Here is a 21,359-nt window from a genome sequence, read left to right as displayed (position 1 = left end):
TGATCCACTACACAATGGGTCAATGTCTGAGTGAAATTCAATAAATAGATAATCATTCCAAAGCACTATAATTTCAAAACTCAAGTACCATAAAATGAGAGACAACCAATTCCTTCAAAATTCTCACCATAACAGTTTCTAATACTTTAGTTCTACTAAATTCACCAACCTCAACATAACAATTTCTATTTCTTCAATTTTACAAAGTTCACTATCATCAACAACAAGCATTAGTAACCATAAATACTATAAATCTATATTCGAATGGGAACAAAATACACTTTGCTTTGTTGAGATTCCCAGTGTAAAAAATTCAATAACAAGGACCAACAAACAATATAATTGAGCTTTCGGATGACATCATTGTTGGAAAAATAGCGTAGACAATCAAATAAAATCTAATTGCGGAATCAAGAGTCTATGTAACCACATGGATTCAGTCGATTTTTCAGAATCCTCGAATCTCTCCTTCCTCCAACTCTTCATCTGACATTCTTCCTTCCCCGACAAACCCACCTTCTTCAAGATCAAGAAAGCCATCAGGATTAACTTGCCCTATAAGACCCGAGTAAGCATCTCTCAGATCTTGCTCAAAATCAAAAGCAGTGTCTTTGAAAACTCTCATTTCATCCATATTGGAACCACAACAAGCATCATTGTCTTTCAACAGGGGTCTAACGACATTGGGTAATCGGAAATTATCTGCAAGTTCAGGATTCATAAGCTTCAAAATATCTGAAATATGTGAATCTGAGGAGACAACATCTTCTTCTTCTTCTTCTGCTATTTCCTCCTCCCTGAAGAGAACACCTTTTGGGCTTGGAAGATTCTCACTAGAAGGCTCTTTCAATGTTGGCTCCTGATGGAATGGGTTTGCATCCTTAACAACTTCAAAGTCATAGTTGGATGAAGGCAAGACAACATGAATTATGGGATACTCAATGATAGTTATTTTCGCTAATTGTTGGCTTATCGGGGCCTTTACGTCCAACTCACGGAAAAGTAACTTGGGACCCTGCAAAGACATTAGTCATTCAAAACAAAAGCAAAATACAGGATATCTACAAAGCGGCGGGGGGGATGCTTAAGCCAAAAATATTTTTAAAAAATGGGTTGATCTGTAAACCCAAAAACACCTTGGGGCTTTTGCAGATGAAGAACTTCAGACGATCAAACTGCTCCTCAAAAAATGGCTTCAGTTTATGATTCCTTTGTCCAACCTTCAGATGCTTCTCGATTACTGGGGAGAGGATCATGTTTTCATCGACTCTGCAACAACACTATCCAAGTCAATTCTATGTATTACTTGATCGTTGCCTTGTCACTCAAGGGGGGCCTTAGCAATGTTTAAAGCGCCACTACTAAATCAATTAGAAATGAAACACAAATAGAATGTTAAAAAGTAAATATTCTATTAAACAGAAATATTTCTTGAGAAGAGGATTGGTATCAGAACTCACCCATTGTCGATTAGAACTACGTCTGTTGAATGAAACTGCCACTCAATTGTCCAAAAAATGGAATTCTTCCTGGAAAATGAGATATTGTTAGGAGATAACAAATGCATAAAATGTGACTGCTAGATTAAAGAAACTTCTTTAGTAGAAACCATAATGTCCATTCTTAGTTTTCCAAAAGAATTAGATAAGACTCACTTCTTATTTTTATTTGTAACTACATTTACTAAGAAACATTCGTCGTACTTTTCCCTTTTATTCTTCTTTTTTCTTATCCTTTAAACACATAAATTGAGTTTCCCGTATTAATTTCAACGTCATCAACTGCCTAACAACAGCCTCCATCTTCTTGCAGCTGATGATGTTGATGATCATCAACTACCCCACAACTATGTCACAAAATTTGACCCTTTTGTCAAATTTGCAGAATTTTTAGGCAAACAAGGGGTCTGCAAGTTAATTTGCTGAATCATTGAATTGCCCGATATAAAACTTTGAAAAGATATTTTCCCTCCCATTTGATCAACTGAAGGCCCCTAACCATCACCTCTCCATCTTTTGAAACCCTAGTTCAGACACCAATATAAATCTTTGAAAAGATTTAGGGTCGGATAATCATGGTCCTCCATTCCACATGACCAAACCATCTCAACCGACTTTCTCTTATTTTGTTGCCCATTGGAGCTACTCTAACCACATTTCTCTCCTCAATTTCAAGAATTATAACATCAAAACACATAGTATCAATTATTAAACCAAACTATTGATCATAACTAAACCTAAACATATCTATATCTTCTTTGATTGATCACCACAAGTAACAATATGAAAGGAAATTATAAAAAAGAACAAACCTTGGGTTGTATCTCGACTGGTTTTTCTCTCTCTTTGACATTCCTTTAGGGAGAAGAAGAAGATGTATCTTTCTGCGTCCAGCAGCACCCTTAAGGCTCCTTAGCTTATGAGGCAAAAAATGAGGATTACCGAACAACCCATCATCTCGTAATCTTTGAGCAGATTCAGTTACCCTCTTTGCTTCCTCAAGTAAATTGTAATCTACCCATAAATCCAAAAAAAAAAGTGAGAAAAATCGAGTGATAGAGAGAGAGAAAGAGAGAGGGAGATATGTAGTTACCAGAGATGAGGAGATTGTCGTCAAATTGAGAGAGAGGGACGAATTGAGTTCGAAGTCTCTTGCCCGTACAAGAAGTGCGTTGTTTGTGAGATTTGACACAAGGAAGGCTGCAAGAGCGAATAGAGCAACCTGGGCATCTGTATTTTGATGGATTTAAGCCGCACTCGTTACAAAGAGGAGATTGATTTGGGTTAAGGTTAGGGTTTGGAGGTACTGCTGCCTTGATTTCCATTGATGGAATTTTGAGATGTGAGCACAGGATGAGAGAATGCGTAAAAGTATGTAAAGCGTTGGTGCAGATACTGATAGTGCGGCAATCGACCTAATATTGAAAATATTTATTATCACACCAATTGTTTGTTATTACACACCAATAAATTTACCTAGAGAAATTAACCAGACAAGACAGTCTCTTGCAATTTTATTTTTTTTGAAAACACCCTTTGCTTTAGCAATTTTGTTACCTAAACAAACCATACTTTATAAAATTAGGCTAGCATGACTAACTTAGTAAGATTTCAAATCTTACTAAATGTCGTTGGGCCTACATGGATTATCAAATTGGCATATCCAAAACCAATCTTCTAGATTTCATGGAAAAAAACTAAGATCCAAAAAAATAAAATTTAAAGCAAAACAAAATCCTTTGAGTCGTCCTTTCTAACATTTTGGCATCAGATCATATTTTTGGATAACACAAATTGATGCGGCTAGGATCCACTCCAAGGTATGCTAAGTTAGGGTTGTCAATGGATAGTTTTCAAAATGGATATGCCTATATCCGAATTTGAATCCGAACAAAAATTAGTGATATCCAAATATGAATTTGAATCCGGTCCGATATTATCGGATATCCAATTTGAATCCGATTGCAAATTGAATTCAAATATTGTCTGAAATTTAATTGCTATCCAAAATCAGATTGTTATTCTATTAGAATTTGATAACTATCATAAGTCAAATTACAATCTGGAATTTTTGTGAAACATATATAGGATTTTAAAAATAAAAACATATGACCAAGACTTTCTAACGTTCTTTAAATACTTAAATTATTAAATCAAAATTTTGAAAAGGTCAAAATTTCACTCTTAAATAATTCCAAAAAAAAAAAATACAATTTTGACTTACAGTCAAGGCCTCAAGGGGTGAACATAATCTTGTATTTTGTAAGCGTGTATAACTAATATTACCAATTTTACTAGGGAGTATTTTATGTCTTACACCCTTTTTATCTTGGAGTGGAGCATATGAGTTGGTAGCTAGCTTAGGAGGCATCTTAAATCTTACTAAGTACTTTGTGGCATGCCAGAAATTTTAAATCTTACTATGGGTCGTTGGGCCTATATGGATTATCAAATAGCAATCAAAACCCATGGTCTTCTAGATTTCATGGAAAACCCCTAGAGAATTAGAAGAAGACTACAATTATAATTATAAAATAAAATAGAGTTATTATTGCCACACCAACTTTTACTAACGCCAACACATTTAATTCACATACCAATTATCATATGACTATAAATTTGTATGGATCAAACTAATTCTTAGTATACAATCCTATAAAATCTTAGCACATAAATTACAGGTTTAGTTAGGGAAAATATGTCATATTGTACTTTAAGTCATTGGAGCATCTGGCATTAATAATCTCCAATAATGAGAGCTTCATACATACAACTTCCATGATAGACAATCCATGTGAGGCCAAGAAAAAACTTTGAAGCGGTCAGCTCACTTCAAAAAATATAATAAAATTTGTAAGAAGGGTCGATACCTAGAAAGTTCAAAATCCCATTATCTATTAATAGATAAATCAAACAAATCAACAAAACCCATCACCAAAAAAGTTCAAAATCCCCAAATGATCGAACTTTCAGAAATCAAATCCAACAAAAGGTAGGACAACCCGAAAACCCCATTATCCTCAAACCTACTTTTGATGTCTTCGACCTTGTCAGTAACTCAAATTCATTTGAAAGATTAAAAAAAATATAATTAAAAAGTAGCAATCATGGAAATATGCAGTTCCACCTAAAGTGACATAACATTGAAGTATAAATATGCTTGGAGTAACAATCGTGAAAACAACCAACATAAAAATTAGCAATTCAAACAATGGTGAGTCAACTTTCTTACCGCGAACAAGAGCAGTTCAAAGAATATCGATATAAAATCAAATGTCAGATAAAGGAACATGTGATTCTCACCAATTTCTAGCAACAAATTAAATATTTTGTGATACACACAATTAATAATTTCTATTAAATTATTAAATTTATATAAATTTCATAAGAAATTCTAGCATAGCCTAAATTACTTGATTTAGCTATGACTAACGCTATGGTTGGGGGAAAAAAAGTTACCCACTTAGCATTTCCTTCTTTACATGAACACCCCATTTAACATTTCTTGATCAATTATTATTCTTAAAAACAATTTAAGCAATTCTATCATTAATATTACAGCATCTCTTCATGAAAGAGGTCTTACTGTCACATCTAAATTAATTTGCATATTTCACATAAAAATTCCAATTGAAAAAAAATAATAATGATAAAAGAAAAACAATTAAAGATTAATATTTTGGACATAAAGTTGGAGAAATAAACCAGCAATGGATTGATATGCTTCTCGACTACAAGAACTATACCCTCTTTAAACCCAATTACAATCGAACCCAACTTAAAAAAAAAAAAAAAACTAGCAATAGTGAGTTTAAACCCAATTAAAATCGAACCCAACTTCAAAAAATAAATCAGCAATAGTGAGTTTAAACGCAATTGCAGTCGAACCCAACTTCAAAAAATATAATAAAATTTGTAAGAAGGGTCGAAACCCAAAAAGTTCAAAATCCCATTATCTATTAATAGATAAATCAAACAAATCAACAAAACCCATCACCCAAAAAGTTCAAAATCCACAAATAATCGATCTTTCATAAATCAAATCCAACAAAAGGTAGGACAACCCGAAAACCCCATTTTCCTCAGACCTACTTTTGATGTCCTACACCTGTCTATGATTCAAATTCATTTGAAAGATTAAAAAAAACTAGAATTAAAAAGTAGTCAGAGAATCGAAAATAAGATAATCGAGTGTTAATTGGGGCAAAACTCTTTCTATATCTGTCTGTAGAACTTAGAACAGAAGTAGAGGCCATTAAAATTCATAAGTTCCTAAAAGTAAAAGGCTTTTACCTTATCAAGAAGAAATCCAAGATCGAATACTCGATTGAACGTGAGCTCTACACAATTAATCGATTCTTGATTTCTCCGAATCCTTCTCGATTGTCTCTTGCAACCGAGTCTTCGATCGAAGTAGAGGAAGAAGAGTTGACGATGATTCTAGCTTTCCTTCAAGAAAAGCAAAAACAGTTGCGTTTTATTTCAAGAAGAAAAAATAAAATCAAAATCAAAACACAGGAAGAAGCAAGAGAGAGATCAAAATGTCGAACTGTGCGTGTGGCATACCTATATTTTTTGCGAAAATCCCGTCTAGAAGATGCTATTAGACCTTCTTGTACTAATAGAAGAAGAAGTTCTGGTTCTAGGGTTTGTGGAGTGAGAGCTTCAATGGTGGATTCTTACGAAAGCTCTTCCGATTTTGTTAAGCGCACGGAGCAGGCTTGGTTAATCTCTCAGGTATAAAACCTAGAAGGCTTGGGGAAGAAGAAGAGATTACTAAGAGTAGTTGACTGAGGTTGGGAGCTACAACGAGAAAGCCGAACGTCTGCTGAAAATCGATAAAACGAAATAGGGTTTAGGTTTACATTTTCCTTGGAAATTCAAATAAAGAAGAAGGGTATTTTGGTCATTATACTTAAGTCGTTTTAGCCAAATTGAGAACCCCCTTTAAACGATTTTAGTTCAGAGTTGTTTTGGGGCTTTTGTTGAAATTCGTGGAAGTCAAAAAATCCCAAACAAACATCGTTCATCCGACTTTTTTGACTTAAAAGTTAAAGGAGTAAAAAGAGTTAGGGTATGTTCTTTACAGAAGCCAACTCTAGCTCCAGAAGCTGGCTTCTTGAAGAAGTAGAAGCCAGGAGTCTGAAAAGTCATATTCAGCAGAAGCTTGTTCGTTACAGAAGCACAGAAGTCAGAAAAGCCTGTTCGTTTTACAGTTTTTTATTGCTGGATTCTAGTAAAATGATCAGAATACCCTTCATGTTGATAATGCACCCAGAATGCACAAAAAATAACTAGAATATAATAAATATATAATTAAACTAATATATATATATATATATATATATATATATAGATTATATATATATATATATATTAAAAAATTATTAAAATAATTATTTTCAATGTAAATAAATATATAAATTTTATGATTTTATCGAAATTTCGATAGTATCTCCTCTTAAAAATGGACATATGAAATTTTCCTGATAAAGAAAATACCTGCATAATATACAATCTGATATCTACATAACATCTTATATACAAATCCAACATCCACATAACATCCCATACACAATCTAATATCCACATAACATCTCCATACACATTAACATTCAAACAAATACATATTATACAGAAATCAAAAGTGTTACAATGTTATACAAACAGAGAAAAATAATTTTCATTAATAACAAATCCAAAATAGATCAAGTTCTATCATAAACAAGCATTGTCATACCACCATAGGCATTATCTTGATCTTTAATTTAGGAATTAAATACCGGGAGATAGCGAACCCACGTATTTTCCAAGATAGTTATATTTGAGAACAATTGATAAGCTAGAGATAGTATTATATCAACTAAAATTTTACATAAGGATAGCAAAAATGAGAATATTCAGATGAATGAGTTGGGAAAAGTACTAAGAAAAACAAATAAAAAATGAATATATTTAAGGAAATTTAGGAATGCCTCCAATAGGAAATAAAATAAGATAATCAACTGAGATGGTTTGGCATATACAAAGATGACTAATAACAACACTAGTGAGATGCAACATTTTAGTGCAAGATCAAACTATTATAATTGTAAGTTGTGCATCACCAATGGATGTGGTACAATTTAAACATATTTACACTAACCTATTTCTTTCTATGTAGGGGTAAAATAAAAGATCCCAACCGTGAATGAAGTTGATTATTCACTTGCTCCAGCTTTTCCGCTGTACAAGGCTAAGCAAAATTATTTAATGTCGAAGAGATAAGAGTAGAACCTATTGCTTTTATTCCGATTCAAAACAAGCGAGGTTCATTTACAAACCATTTTTCATATAAACCACTAAAGTATTTGGCTCACCAAGATCTGAAATTTGTCTAGCAAAATAGTCTCTATTTCCCAACAGTGGAGATGAAAAAAGTGCATTTACCCAATACTTATTCTATAAAAGATCCAATAGGTGGCTATCGAGTGAAGAATTGAAATATGTGATATCCAATGCATAATACTATAATAAAACAAGGATATTACTACAATGGCCAAAAGAACCAATGGCTTATATTCATGGTTTCCAATCTCGTTCGAGACCGAGATGACTCGAGCGAATGAGATGGATAGATGTGGCATCTCAAGTCTCTACAGTGTGGAATCTCGCGAGATAAATGAGATGACTTGCAAGAGATTTTCAAAATCTCGTCCAAGCAAATAGAACTCAGATGAGTCAACCCGGAATTTCTATATTTTAATTAAAACAATCATTTTTTTAGAATTTAAATACATAGTATCTAAATAAATATGATCTTATGTCTAAACATTTTCTAATCAACAAATTTTATAAAAAAATTATAATTATTTTCATACAAACATATGTATATGAATAAATAATTGTAAACCGAGTTTATTGGTTTATCTCGTTCGAGACAACTTAGTCTCGTCCACAAACAAGATGAGACGTCAAACCGAATTTTAAAACCATGCTTATATTTCAGGATAACTAATCTATGAAGAAGAATGACATGTTTGCAATGTACACCAAAGTCTTCAATCTTATAGAGAGGGATAGTCTGATACTCCGAAACAGGCTCATCAGAAGGCTTATACCCCTCAGGGTAAGTCCAAAATGCTCCAATTTCTACTTTTTCCAGCAGATACTGTTCTTGTTGGATCAATAACAACTGCCATTAATGACCTATTAATGTCATAGGCTAGTGACACCCTTCATGTAACCCAAAAGAATTATTGTAATTCCTCTACAAATTCCCCTCATATAAAATTGGGTTAGAACCCCACAATCAAAACCAACTACAATGATTCCATAACTTTCCTATAAAGGTTGTGTCCAGCTCTTCCCAAATCTCTACAGCAATTTTCTTACAAGGTTTTTTATTTTTAAGTTTGATTTTCTTTATCCTTGTACCAATCATAGACTTGAGGACGCAGAAACAACAAAACAGAGAAGAGAACTCTAGTTAAATACCCAAAAAAAACCAGAGGAGAAGAAATCCATAATTGAAAATTCATCAAAGAGAAGTAAAATGGAGAAGGTTTCTATAAATTAACATCAAATAAAGGAAAAATAACAAAACCAAAATCAAAACCAAAACACAAGAAGGAACGAGAGAAAGATCGAAATGTCGAGCTGTGCGTGTGGCATACCTGTAGTTTTTGTGAAAATACCGGCTTCTGAAGCACAAACGAACAGCCTCTCTGGTTATAGGGTTTGTGGAGTGAGAGCTTCAATGGTGGATGACGACGAAAGGTCTTCCGATTTCGTTAAGTGCACAGAGCTTCGTATCTCTCGGTTATAAAACCTAGAAGGCTTGGGGAAGAAGAAGAGATCACAGAGAGGTAGGGACTGCAACGAGAGAGACGCAGAAGGGGTTTACATTCGTTGAAAGTCGATGACGAAAGAGGGTTTAGGTTTTACTTTCGTTGCAATTTGAAATAAAGATGGAGGATATATTGGTCATTATACTTAAACCGCTTTCAGTAACGGGCTTTGAGCATAAGCAAAATAACGAAGCCCACTTTACACGACTCTAAATAAAAGCTACTTTTGGACTTTTGTTGATTTTCGTGGGAGTCGAAAAAACTCAAACGAACGATGTTCAACTAGTTTTTTTGGCTCAAAAGCTAAGTAGGCGTTTGGATAGGACTCCTTGGCTACTTCTGACTCTTGCGGGGAGTTAGAAGTCGTTTGGATGCGTTTTGATGAACAACTCCTTTGAAGAGTTACTCCGCGCAAGAGCAAGAAATTACTCTTTGTGAAGAAGTCGAGAAAACCTATTTCTCAAAACTCATCTTGCGGGGAGTCAAAATCTAACGGTTCGTTTTACCAAAATACCCTTAGCTTATTAATTTTCTATGAAAATATTCCTAATCATTTGCCCTTAAATCAAATGAAAGAAACATTTATTAATATATAAAAAAAAATTTAATTTTGAGTATAATGGATTTAAACACATTATATTAATATTTAATATTTAAAATATTATATTATATTATATTATATTAGTATTTATTATATTATATTATATTAATCTTTATAGTTAAACACATTATATTAATATTTAATATTTAAAATTTTATTATATTATATTAATATTATTATATATCTTATATTAATATTTATAGTTAAAATGTCCAAAACAATATAGTTTGAAGGCATATTATGACATTAAAAGACAATCTATCATTTTTTTTTTTTTTAATTTTGAGTATAATGGATTTAAACACATTATATTAATATTTAATATTTAAAATATTATATTATATTATATTATATTTATAGTTAAAATGTCAAAAACAGTATAGTTTGAAGGCATATTATGACACTAAAAGACAGTCTGTCAATTTTTTTTTTAATATTATGTCATATTATGTCAAAAACAGTCTGTCAATTTTTTTTTTTAATTTTGAGTATAATGGATTTAAACATATTATATTAATATTTAATATTTAAAAAATATTATATTATTATATTCATATTTATCTATTATATTATATTAATATTTATAGTTAAAATGTCAAAAACAGTATAGTTTGAAAGCATATTATGACACTAAAAGATAAAAAACAGTAACTGGTATAATATAAGGGTATTCTGGTCTTTTTTTCTAGAAGTCATGAGAAGTCAGTATGGTTCCCAAACAGACTTCCAGCACAAATACTTCTGCCAGTACTTCACAGAGTTGATTGCCAAACGCCCTTTCTACACAGAATTACTTTTCCAGCTCCTCCATAGAGTACTTCAGCTCCTGTTCTTTGGAAGAGTAGTTCTGCTCCTGGTATCCAAACAGGCCCTAAGCGGCTGTTTGTTTTCGCTTCAAAACGCGTTTTTTTGCGCTTTTGAGGTGTGAATCTGTGTTTCACCCATAAATTACCGTTTGGTAATAAATATTGCGTTAAAAATCTGCGTTTCTAAACGCTGTTAGGAAAAGCTGAGAATAGGCGCTTTTCACATTCGCGTTTGCGGGAGTTTTTAACACCGAAAAACGATTTGCTTAGAAAGATCGAAATACCCCCTCGATCCATCAATCTCTTCTCCACTTCTCTTCTTCCATTCTCTGCGACAAACTCGAACAGCAGCTCCTGCGACAGAACCGCACGGCTCTTCTCTTCTTCATCTCTTCTTCTCGAAAAAACCTCGCTCGGTTCTTCTCTTCTTCATCTCTTTCTTCTTCTCAACAGCACGCAGCTGTTCTTCGTTCAACCGAAACCACCTGTAGATCGCCATGACGACAGCACGCATCTCCGATTGACGCCATCGACGATACCATCACACCTCTTTTCATTCTCCCTCTCGATCTCACACAAAGCAACCCCTTCCCAACCAAACGAAACCCATTTATTTCTCAATCGATCCCTACCTCTCTTCTCTCTCGATTGATCTGTACGGTAGCAACACCAAAATTACAGATCTGATTCATTCCATCTCCGATCTCTCACAAGCTTCAAACACCAACTGCGATTTCTGTCCGATCTCTCTCACAATCTACTACAAGATCTAACAGCAGGTACAATCAAATACAACCTTCCTCTGATCTGTGATTTTTTCTTTTAAATGATGATTTTTTTTTCTGAAATGTAAAATCTCTGGATTCAATCAAATCAGGTTAAAATTTTCATCTTTATTTATGTAAATAAGTTGAAATGATGAATGTTTTTTTTTATATAAGTATGACTGTGGATTAATTTTGTAAGTCTGACTTAGTGCATTTTTGGTCTGCCTGGATGAATTTTTAGAGTTGATATGGTGAGTGGTTCAAAGAGAACTGACAGTGGCAATTTAAATTGGTTTTATTTTGTTTTTTGGTTTGTAAATTGGATGATGTGGATGATGTGGATGTTACTCACATGGAATTTTTATGTTTGTAAATTGGTTGACAATAGCAAGTTGGTTGATAATAAACGACATGTTTGACGTAGATCCGAAATACATTCGATGTTCGAACCGATTTGATCCAAAAAACATGAAAAATCGGATTTTCGGATTGGAATCTTAAATCGGAAACAATTTCAGATCAGATTCAGATCTACCCCAATCCATTCCCAAACAAATCCAATCCGAACATATTTTAATACTTTTTTATTATTCTTAATTTCATGTACGTACATATAAATAAAACGTTTTGTCTTTTTGATTTTCCTCTATATTTAGTTGGAAAGTAGATTTTTAAAAAAAATTTATATGATTTTATATTTTTTTAACATTAATAATTAGAAAATAAGGCATGTATTCGGATCGGATTGATTTCTGCTTAATGAATGGACAAGATAATATGATTTTATATCTTTTTTCACCAAATGCACAAGATAATATTTTTAGATCAATCTTTAGGAAATATTTTCTATTTGTAAATTAGCTAACCAACTCTCAGAATTAAAGAATCCGAACTCATTTAATATATTTGTAAAATAAGATACTCAATATGTATTTCTTGCTGAAATTCCAGTAAAGGCTGGATTCATAATGGTAGCATGATTCATAATGTAAGGTTTGCTCGAGTAAGGACTGGATTTTAACAAAAGAGTCTTTACTGACAATCGCACTAAGTTTTAAAGTTTGAATATTTGAATCATGTTTGTTGGATGTTGTGGAATTGTGATGGTTTTTTTTTTTAAAGTTTGAATTGAATCATGTTTGTTTGATGTTTGTGTTTGGTGGTGGTTGTCGTTAATTGAGTTTAAAGTTTGAATATTTGAATCATGAATGATTTTCTTTATCTTACACATGCACACACACACACATCAATTAATGTACTCTGTACAGTCAAAGATTGAGAACACAAGGATCCCTCACCGTGGGACTGAGAACTGTGCGTTCTTCCGGCTATTTATAAGATAGCCTGACATTGCCTCCTGGTTTCTCTCTTTGATTATACATTATGCAAAAATCAAAATATATATCTGTAGAATATGACATATTTTGTTCCATGCACTACTGTTATTATTACCATTGGCAGATGGAAGATAACAATTCAAAAAGTGCGAAAGTAGATTGGACACCTAAACAACATGAAGTTTGGGTCAAGATATGCTATGAATTAGTTAAAAAGGGGAGGAGACCACATAAAGTACTTGATAAGATCGGATATGAAACATTGGTGAAGGAGTTTAAAAGGATAATTGGCGTATACTATGATAGAAGGCAAATGAAAAATAAGTGAGATAGACCAAAAGGACTTTGGGGACGTTGGAATAAGATTTGCATAAATACTGGCGTCTATTATAATGTTGAGATGGGTATATTAGATGCAAGTGAGGATTGGTGGGATGGGTGATTAGAGGTATATTTTTTTTTTACTTCTTTATTTCATTTATTTAAATTTTTTTTATTTCTTTTATATATAATTTAGAATTTTTATTTTTTAAAGCATCATCCAAAAGATGTAATATTTCGATCGAAGCCTTTAATGTTTGCGAAACAATTAGATGTAATCTTTGGAGGCACATATGCTACTGGTAGCCGGATGTGGTCGCCTGCATCTGGTACAATGTCATCTACATCAGTGAACCAACCAGATAATCTTGGGGATGATCTAAAGATGTCATGGAAACCTTGCCCCCGGAGTCTCAGACGCCTCTAGACTTTACTTCTGATGATGCTGATGAGTTAGGGGATGATGCTACCACTACTGTACCCCCACCCACAGATCATGTTCGACGCAGAAGTGGCGATATTCTACAACCTCAGGGTCATAGGCAAAAGATGACTCATGCTATGCTAATTGGCCAATCATTGGAGAAGCTCGTAGATGCAGTTAACAATCAGACATCTGCTTCTATCAATCAGACATCTGTTAAGAAAGGCACTATTCAAGAGTCAATCGACCTCTTAGACCAGCTAATAGATATAACCCCCAACAGTGATCTCTATCATTTTGCGTTGAAGATGTTTATGAAAAACAAGCAATTTAGAGAGATTTTTTGTGGGTTACGATCAACAGATATTCGTCTTAGGTGGTTGGAGAGCGAGATGACTGATTATCTGGCTGGGAGAGATTGTTAGACATTTTTTTATGTTATTTTTATATTATGTTGGTTTTGGGATGCACCTATAGGGTGCAATATACTTGGTTACTTTTATATTTATGTTGGTTTGATGATGCACCTATAGGGTGCAATATACATTGGTTACTTTTTGCACTAATATGATGTAATATACTCTATTAGATGGATATGTTAATTTTTGTTAGACATATATTATATTTTCCTATAGATGGATATTATTTGCACTATTGGATGTTTATTGTGATTAATATTGTGGATAATGAGTTTTGTTGTATGTTTTGGATATCATATTATTGTGTATTGTAAGTTAGGTGTATATACAACTAATATGGATCAATAAACAGGTCAAATGGATTCAGATGTTGATAGTACAAATACTGTTGATACGACTGATACCATGGATTCAAATGATGATACCAATAATACTGTTGGGTCAAGTATTTTAAATATAGGCACGAGAGGAGTCATCCTAGGTTTTTTATTTTATTGTGAGAATGTCTTAGATAGGGAGGAACATAGTAATTGTCCGTTCAAGGGGATTGATTTTATGCGGAAAACACTGAATGATAATACGACGTGCCACTCACTGTTTAGAATGGAAAGTCATGTATTTGTGAATCTATGTTCCATTTTGGAGGAACGGGGTCTGCTAAAGATGCAACGATATATTACTATTCAGGAACAAGTAGCGATATTCCTATTGATAATAGGACATAATCAAGGACAGAGAGTAATTGCAGATCGTTTTGTTCATTCACTTGAAACGGTTAGCAAGTACTTCAACATAATTCTTTTGGAGATTGTGAACTTGTCAATGTCCTTGATTGTACCTCCCGACCTCAATAAAGTCTCTCCGCACATCTGTAACAATCCTCGTTTTTTGTCATATTTTAAGGTAATTTTTCATATACATACACTTTAAATATATTTATTTTATTAATGTTTATAGATTAATATAATTAAAAAATATGTAGGGTTGTATTGGAGCGATAGACGGAACACATGTTAGTGCATTTGTACTAATAGCAGACCAAATGCAATATCGAGGACATAAGAGACTCACGCAAAATATAATGGCAACATGTTCGTTTGACATGTTGTTCACTCATATGGTGGTTGGTTGGGAAGGATCGACTAATGATTCACGGGTCTTCCTTGAGACATTGAATACTCCCAATTTAAATTTTCCATATCCTCCACCAGGTCTGTATTTAAAAGTTTGTCAATTATATATATTTATATTCAAGATTAGGCAATATAAATTTATTTTGGATAATAGGTAAATACTATCTGGTAGATGTTGGGTACCCGCTCATGGAAGGTTATCCCGCACTTTACCGAGGTGTTCGATACCATCTACAAGACTATCGGAAGTCACGGGCAAATGGTCGACAAGAAATGTTCAATCATTTACATTCTTCACTTCGGAATGTGATCGAATGAACCTTTGAGATTTTGAAGGCAAAATGGCCTATCTTGAAGATAATGCGTTCCTATAATTTGGACAAACAACGAAACATTATTGTGGCCTGCATGGCATTACACAATTTTATCAGAAAACATACGATTGCCGATGAAGAATTTATTCGATTCGAGGAAGAAGGGGCAATGAAAGAGGAAGAAGACGGGATCATTGATCAAGAGTATTCAGTTCCCCCATCAGTAGGTCGTCAGAGTCAACAAACAATAAAAATGCATAGGGATTCAATAGCTGATGCCATTTTTACTGGCAATAATTGATGCATTTTCATATTAATTTTTTTTACTTTGTATTATTATTATAAATACTGTTATTCGATGTTGGAATAAAGATTATACTGTTTTTAATTATATTTTGAAGATTCTATGCTTATTTATTTATGTTCTTTGTGTATGATGAATAGCATTGATGGCAAATTATACGTAATCCACCATGTTGTTCATGTGGTCGAGTGATGACATTAATCACAGCTAAAACAAAAAAAAATTATGGGAGGATGTTTTATAGGTGTCTATCTTGGTAGGTAATATGATATTGATATTAATGTTGGGTGCATATTTATATTTGGTGAGACTGATATTAATTCATGTGTTATTTTACTTTATAGAGACATGCAAGGTCTTCTGTGTGGGCAGATGAAGTTGACATTATCAATGATAATGTTCCTTAAGATAAAGTAACGGAGTCAAATAAGAAGAATGAAAAATATATTTTGTATGCATTTGTTGGATGTATATTTTTCATGTTTTTATTTATTTCAATTTTACTTATTATATTAACTATGATTATTATGTTTAAATGATGTCAGAATGTAAATTAGAAGTTATGTGGATGTGTTATGTATATATGATGTGATGTGGATATGTTATGTATATATGATGTAATGTGAATGTTCAATTGCGTATTATGCAGGTATTTTGTTTATCAGGAAAATTTCATATGTACATTTTTAAGAGGAGATGCTGCCGAAATTTCTGTAGAATTATAAAATTTTCTATAATTTTTTTTGAATTATAAATATTTTAAAAATAATACAATTATTTTTAAAATTTTTTATATAATTTTATTATATTTATATATATTTAGTGTAATTATATATTTATAAGGGTATTCTGGTAAATTTTTATGCATTTTGAGTGTTCTATCAACTTTAAGGGTATTCTGGTCATTTTACCCTAAACAGCAGCTTCTAGAAGCTGTATCAAACAATAATTACCAGATTCTGGTCAATAGCACAGCACTTTTACGAAGCTGTAACAAACAAGCTTTTCAGTGTTTCAGATTCTGACAGCAGATTAGACAGTAGATTCTGACAGCAGAAGCTGACAGCAAATTCAGGCAGCTGAATCAAACAGGGCCTAAAGACGCAAAAAGAGCTCGCTTCTGAAACTGAAACGAATAGCCCCTTAGCTTATGAAGCTCAAACGAACAGTCACATATTGTTTCCATGGAGGTATCTTAAATATTTATAAAAAATAAAGACTTGAAATAAATAAATAAAAGTAACGTATCATGATGCAAGGAAGGTTCTTCAAAGTTGGACTCGTGAGCCCATACACAAAAATATAAATGATAATTAAATATAGGCCCATTAAATCGTGGACAAAAAATCATTGACTTCTCTCGAAAATATACCACATGGCATTCCGGATCCTAGGATCATTAGCATTAATGATCTCTGAAATTGAGAGTATTGTATATATACATTCCCAATAAGATATCTGTGCATGCTAGGGAAGTTAATGGTACTCATTATTCAAAATCAAAAAATCTCAATTTTGATTCCCTTTTTATTGTAACCAATTAGAGTATCTGGATTTATATATAAAGCTCTTCAATTTTCTATATAAACCATGCATAAAAGTCTAAAATAGGTCATTTCTTCTAAAAAATTATGTGTAAATAAGATAACTTTTAGTTTTTGAAAAAATAAATAGTTAATTTATATCTTTAATGGAAAAATTATCAGTAAGGGCGTGTTTGATTGCAGAGAAAATATTACTTGAAAAATTATTTGCCAGGCAGATCATTTTCCACTATTTGTGCACATCATGAAAATTTTTGCGAAATTTTTTTTTTGGTTGTTTAAGTGGCATAAAAAAGTAACAAAAAAATTTATTTTAATTTGATATGTTTTATAATTGTATATAAATCATTCAAAAAGTCATGATTTTTTTTTTTTTGAAAATTTTGAAAAACAAATCGCATTTTATAAAATTGAATTAAAAAATTCTTTTTAACAGACAAAAATTGAGGGTGCCTAAAAACACAATATTTATGCAATAATAATATTAATAAAATCAATAAGTCAACCAACACATTCAATGAACAATAGCAAACCAAAAATTCAACCAACAAATTCAATGAATAATAACAAATCGACTAACATAAATTGTTTTGTTTGGTGAAACTAAAAATCTATATATCAATAACGATCGTTCAATCCATAAAAAAATAACATTGTTCATGCAACTATAAACTAGCTATAAGAAGTTGTAACAATTATCTCAACGGTCTTCACGAGATAGACGACAAAGCAATCACAATATTTTTAACGCTCCATCTAACCTTAAAAATGTTATACCAACAATTAAGTTGTCTCCAAGGTAATTTATTACATTTAAAAGAATATCAATAGAAATATCAAACATCTTTCGCAATTCATCTTATATAACAACTGTATCTGGTACATTATTAGAGTCCAACGCAACGGTTATCCATTCAACCGCATTAATCAAGTTCTATAAAATTTTATCTTTATTACTAATACAACGACTTTTTCGATCTGAAGATATACTCACTCGGACACATAAGGATTAACATGCTTGATAATATTATAAGTGACATTTTCAACAGTATCATACAAACTTTCATCATTTTGAAATGTATTATGATTTTCTAATATAATAAATCGATATGTGTGAATAAGTATAATAAGAACGAATTGTTACTGCACTATGAGAATGCATGTTAGGAAGAATCCAAAACAGTCCATATACAAAAAAGGGGGAGAAAATCGTACAAGTTCACCTAGCATACAACCAGTGTTCTTGCGTCATGGAACAAAGAAATATGTAGCTTGTTGCTTCTTTGAAGCGTATGGGGCAGCTTGTACCCTTGTTCTGGTTGCAGCTCGAAGCGTAGATCTGCTTTCAGTTGGTCTCGTTGAACCAGTGGATTCAGAATCTGTCAGATAGATGGGAAGTGGCTAAGTATGGTTCAGTTCACGAAGGAACAGAATCAGCTTATAGAGGGCGGCCCTACTCTATAAGGCGACCAATGTCAAACTCAAGCAAAGTGGCAATACTCTCGGTACTAATAGAGATACAAACTGAAGCAAAGGAACTCAAAAAAGGAATAAATCGACGAGAAAAAGAACTCTCACTCATCGACTTCTTAATTATTAACCGAGGATAAAAGCGAAAATACCATGAAAAGGTTAGTTTTCGAACACATAAAGGAATTTTTAAAAAGAGAATTACCTAGCGCAGATTTGCTACCCTACGAGATAGATAACGGATATGTCTCATCATCTAATTCTAACGGTGTCATACTATAATCACCAACTGTTTAATCATTTATAATTAATTTTGCAAGATCATCATAATATGGGATGCGTTTTGACTTGTATTCTATTATCCCAGGATGTTTCTAATTAAGAAAAAAATGATTAAGTAAGTTTAAAATATAAATATTAAATAAAAATGATATAAATTAAATAATATGTAGATGTAGGATTCTCATATCTCGATAAAAAAATTTCACGTTATCTTGTTTATTATTACTTTATTGGTTTCAGGATCTTGTCCAAATTCACTTTGATTTATAACACTTATTGCACCAAGGTACAATTTCATAAATGTTTTAAGTCTATTATGAATATTTTTATAATACATTATTTTACCAGCTCCCATTGTAACAACATTACTTGTATGACGTAAGTCTTCACGAGTCCCTCCATTATTCGTATTATTTTCTCCAACACTAAGTTGCTCTAAGTGAGATATCAATAAATATGTGATTCATCTTAGGATTTCATCTTATTTGAGTTTTTTTATCATTATCATCAATGTTCTTTATTCCATTATTTATTTTGTTTTGAACAGTTGCATTTTGCGATGACTTATTCATCCTATATAATTTTATGAATATAAATATAAATACCAATATATTAAATATATAATAGTTAAATCAACAAAAATTAATCACTATATTCAAATAAATACAATGATCAACTCAAAAAAAATTCACATCAAATATAAAATTAAACACATTGACTTTATATTTAAAAATATGTAATTCACACACTTTCATAATAATATCTACCAATCAACAAGAAATAAAAATATTATAACTGTTGATGACATTTCTTTTTGCAATCCATGTAGGAAATGTTAAAATAATGATTCATTCTTCTTCAATTAACATCTTGTCCTACTCTTCCTCATTTGATTCATCTTAATCTTAATGTAGTTCAACTACATTACGTAATGAAGAATAACGATAGTTGTAAATCTATTTAACATTAGATAGGACACGTCCCTAATGATCATTTAAATGATATTTTATACAACAATATGATATTAGAAATCCTAGAATATTTGTAAATCCTACATCTACAAAATAGTAGTTACTATATGAAAAAAATAAACTATTTTAATTTTACCAAAAATAATATTAGATAGTTATATATCATATAATATATCATTTAACATACCAAATGGTACAATAAATTTGTCCATTCGATTAATCTTTATTGCATCTCTCAACAGTTTACCATTATGTGTCGAACCCTCCCAACCAGTAAGTACATATGTAAACTTCATATCAAATGACAAGCTACTAGTATATTTTGACAAATATCTCATTTTCTATTGTAGTACCTAGCTTGATCTTCTAAAGAAACCATGATATATATAAGTATCATCAATAGCACTCACAACATCCTATGTTAAGTGAAAACTTATTAGTATAAGAATTTATGAGAGCTTGAATTTAAAATAAAATTCATAAGATTAAATTGACTATAATTTACTTCAAAGTAATACGACTAATCTCTATTAGTATATCAGGGTGAATAATCATAATTAACAAATTTCATAACATCCTTGTATATATTAATAACTATTCTAAGAACATTATAAAAGTATCGATTTACTATTTCCCAGATCTAATGAAACTAAATTTTGTACGCTTATTTTTCATATCATGCCCAATAATAATAAGAAAAATGACAATCTATTCTGGCATTTTTCATCCACTTTCCATCATTTAATCCTAAGTTCCTTCAAATGTTTACATAATCTACGAAATGTCATCCAATTAGTTCAAAGATTTTCATGATAATTTATGTCACTCTCATAATATAATCTTCTCAATATATTGATTCTTTCGTAATCTCAATTTAAAATTGGTTGTCTTTGAAGTGATCTTCAACTTCTAACATACAAGAAAATTGCGTTCGCACAAAATATGATAATCATAGTTGCTATTTTATTACGGTGTTGTATGTCTATCTTTCTTTTAAAAAAAATAAATAGTAATTATAATCAATATCTTCTTTAGCCTTCCGTCGTCAGACCTTAGTGACCATTCAATGCCACTCTCTATTTTTTGCTTAAGTTTCTAAAGAAATAGTTCATGGTTGCTTCGACAGAATTGAATTCTTCTGACGTCCACTTTCGAAGTACGTCATAATCATAGCCTAATTTTTGAGCCACCCTATGTGGGTTGTATACAACCAGTTGAGTAGAAGGGTCATTTTTATCTTTCCTTCCAACTAGGGGGCATGTTGGCATGCCCAAAAAGTAGCCTGGCATGGTCACCCTAAATATATATACCTATTCAGTTGAATATCATAATATTGTT

The 21,359-nt window shown here is 31.9% G+C and overlaps 1 protein-coding gene across 5 annotated transcripts; it reads right to left on the bottom strand.

The window, feature by feature from the left end:
- Positions 1-95: 95 nt before the first annotated feature.
- LOC147405960 (HIT-type Zinc finger family protein) lies at positions 96-9,420 on the bottom strand. Of its 5 annotated transcripts, none has more exons than XM_086433866.1 (8): positions 9,155-9,420; positions 6,066-6,327; positions 5,793-5,948; positions 2,593-2,914; positions 2,312-2,513; positions 1,461-1,529; positions 1,137-1,269; positions 96-1,015 (listed from the first exon to the last, which is right to left on the bottom strand). In XM_086433866.1, the coding sequence occupies exons 4-8, from the start codon at positions 2,822-2,824 to the stop codon at positions 449-451; spliced, it is 1,203 nt and encodes a 400-aa protein (XP_086289992.1). In that variant the 5' UTR covers positions 2,825-2,914; positions 5,793-5,948; positions 6,066-6,327; positions 9,155-9,420; the 3' UTR covers positions 96-448. The 5 variants fall into 5 exon arrangements, with proteins under 5 accessions (XP_086289992.1, XP_086289994.1, XP_086289993.1 ...); XM_086433868.1 differs by having other exon boundaries at positions 5,793-5,943; XM_086433867.1 differs by having other exon boundaries at positions 6,066-6,324.
- Between the last annotated feature and the right edge of the window lie 11,939 nt (positions 9,421-21,359).

This window comes from Akebia trifoliata, chromosome 3 (assembly GCF_017979445.1).
Source record: "Akebia trifoliata isolate Shusen 1 chromosome 3, ASM1797944v1, whole genome shotgun sequence".
In the NCBI taxonomy this organism is placed as follows: Eukaryota; Viridiplantae; Streptophyta; class Magnoliopsida; order Ranunculales; family Lardizabalaceae; genus Akebia; species Akebia trifoliata.
The sequence above is the reverse complement of the archived record's forward strand: the minus strand, read 5'-3'. Positions and strand labels throughout refer to the sequence as shown.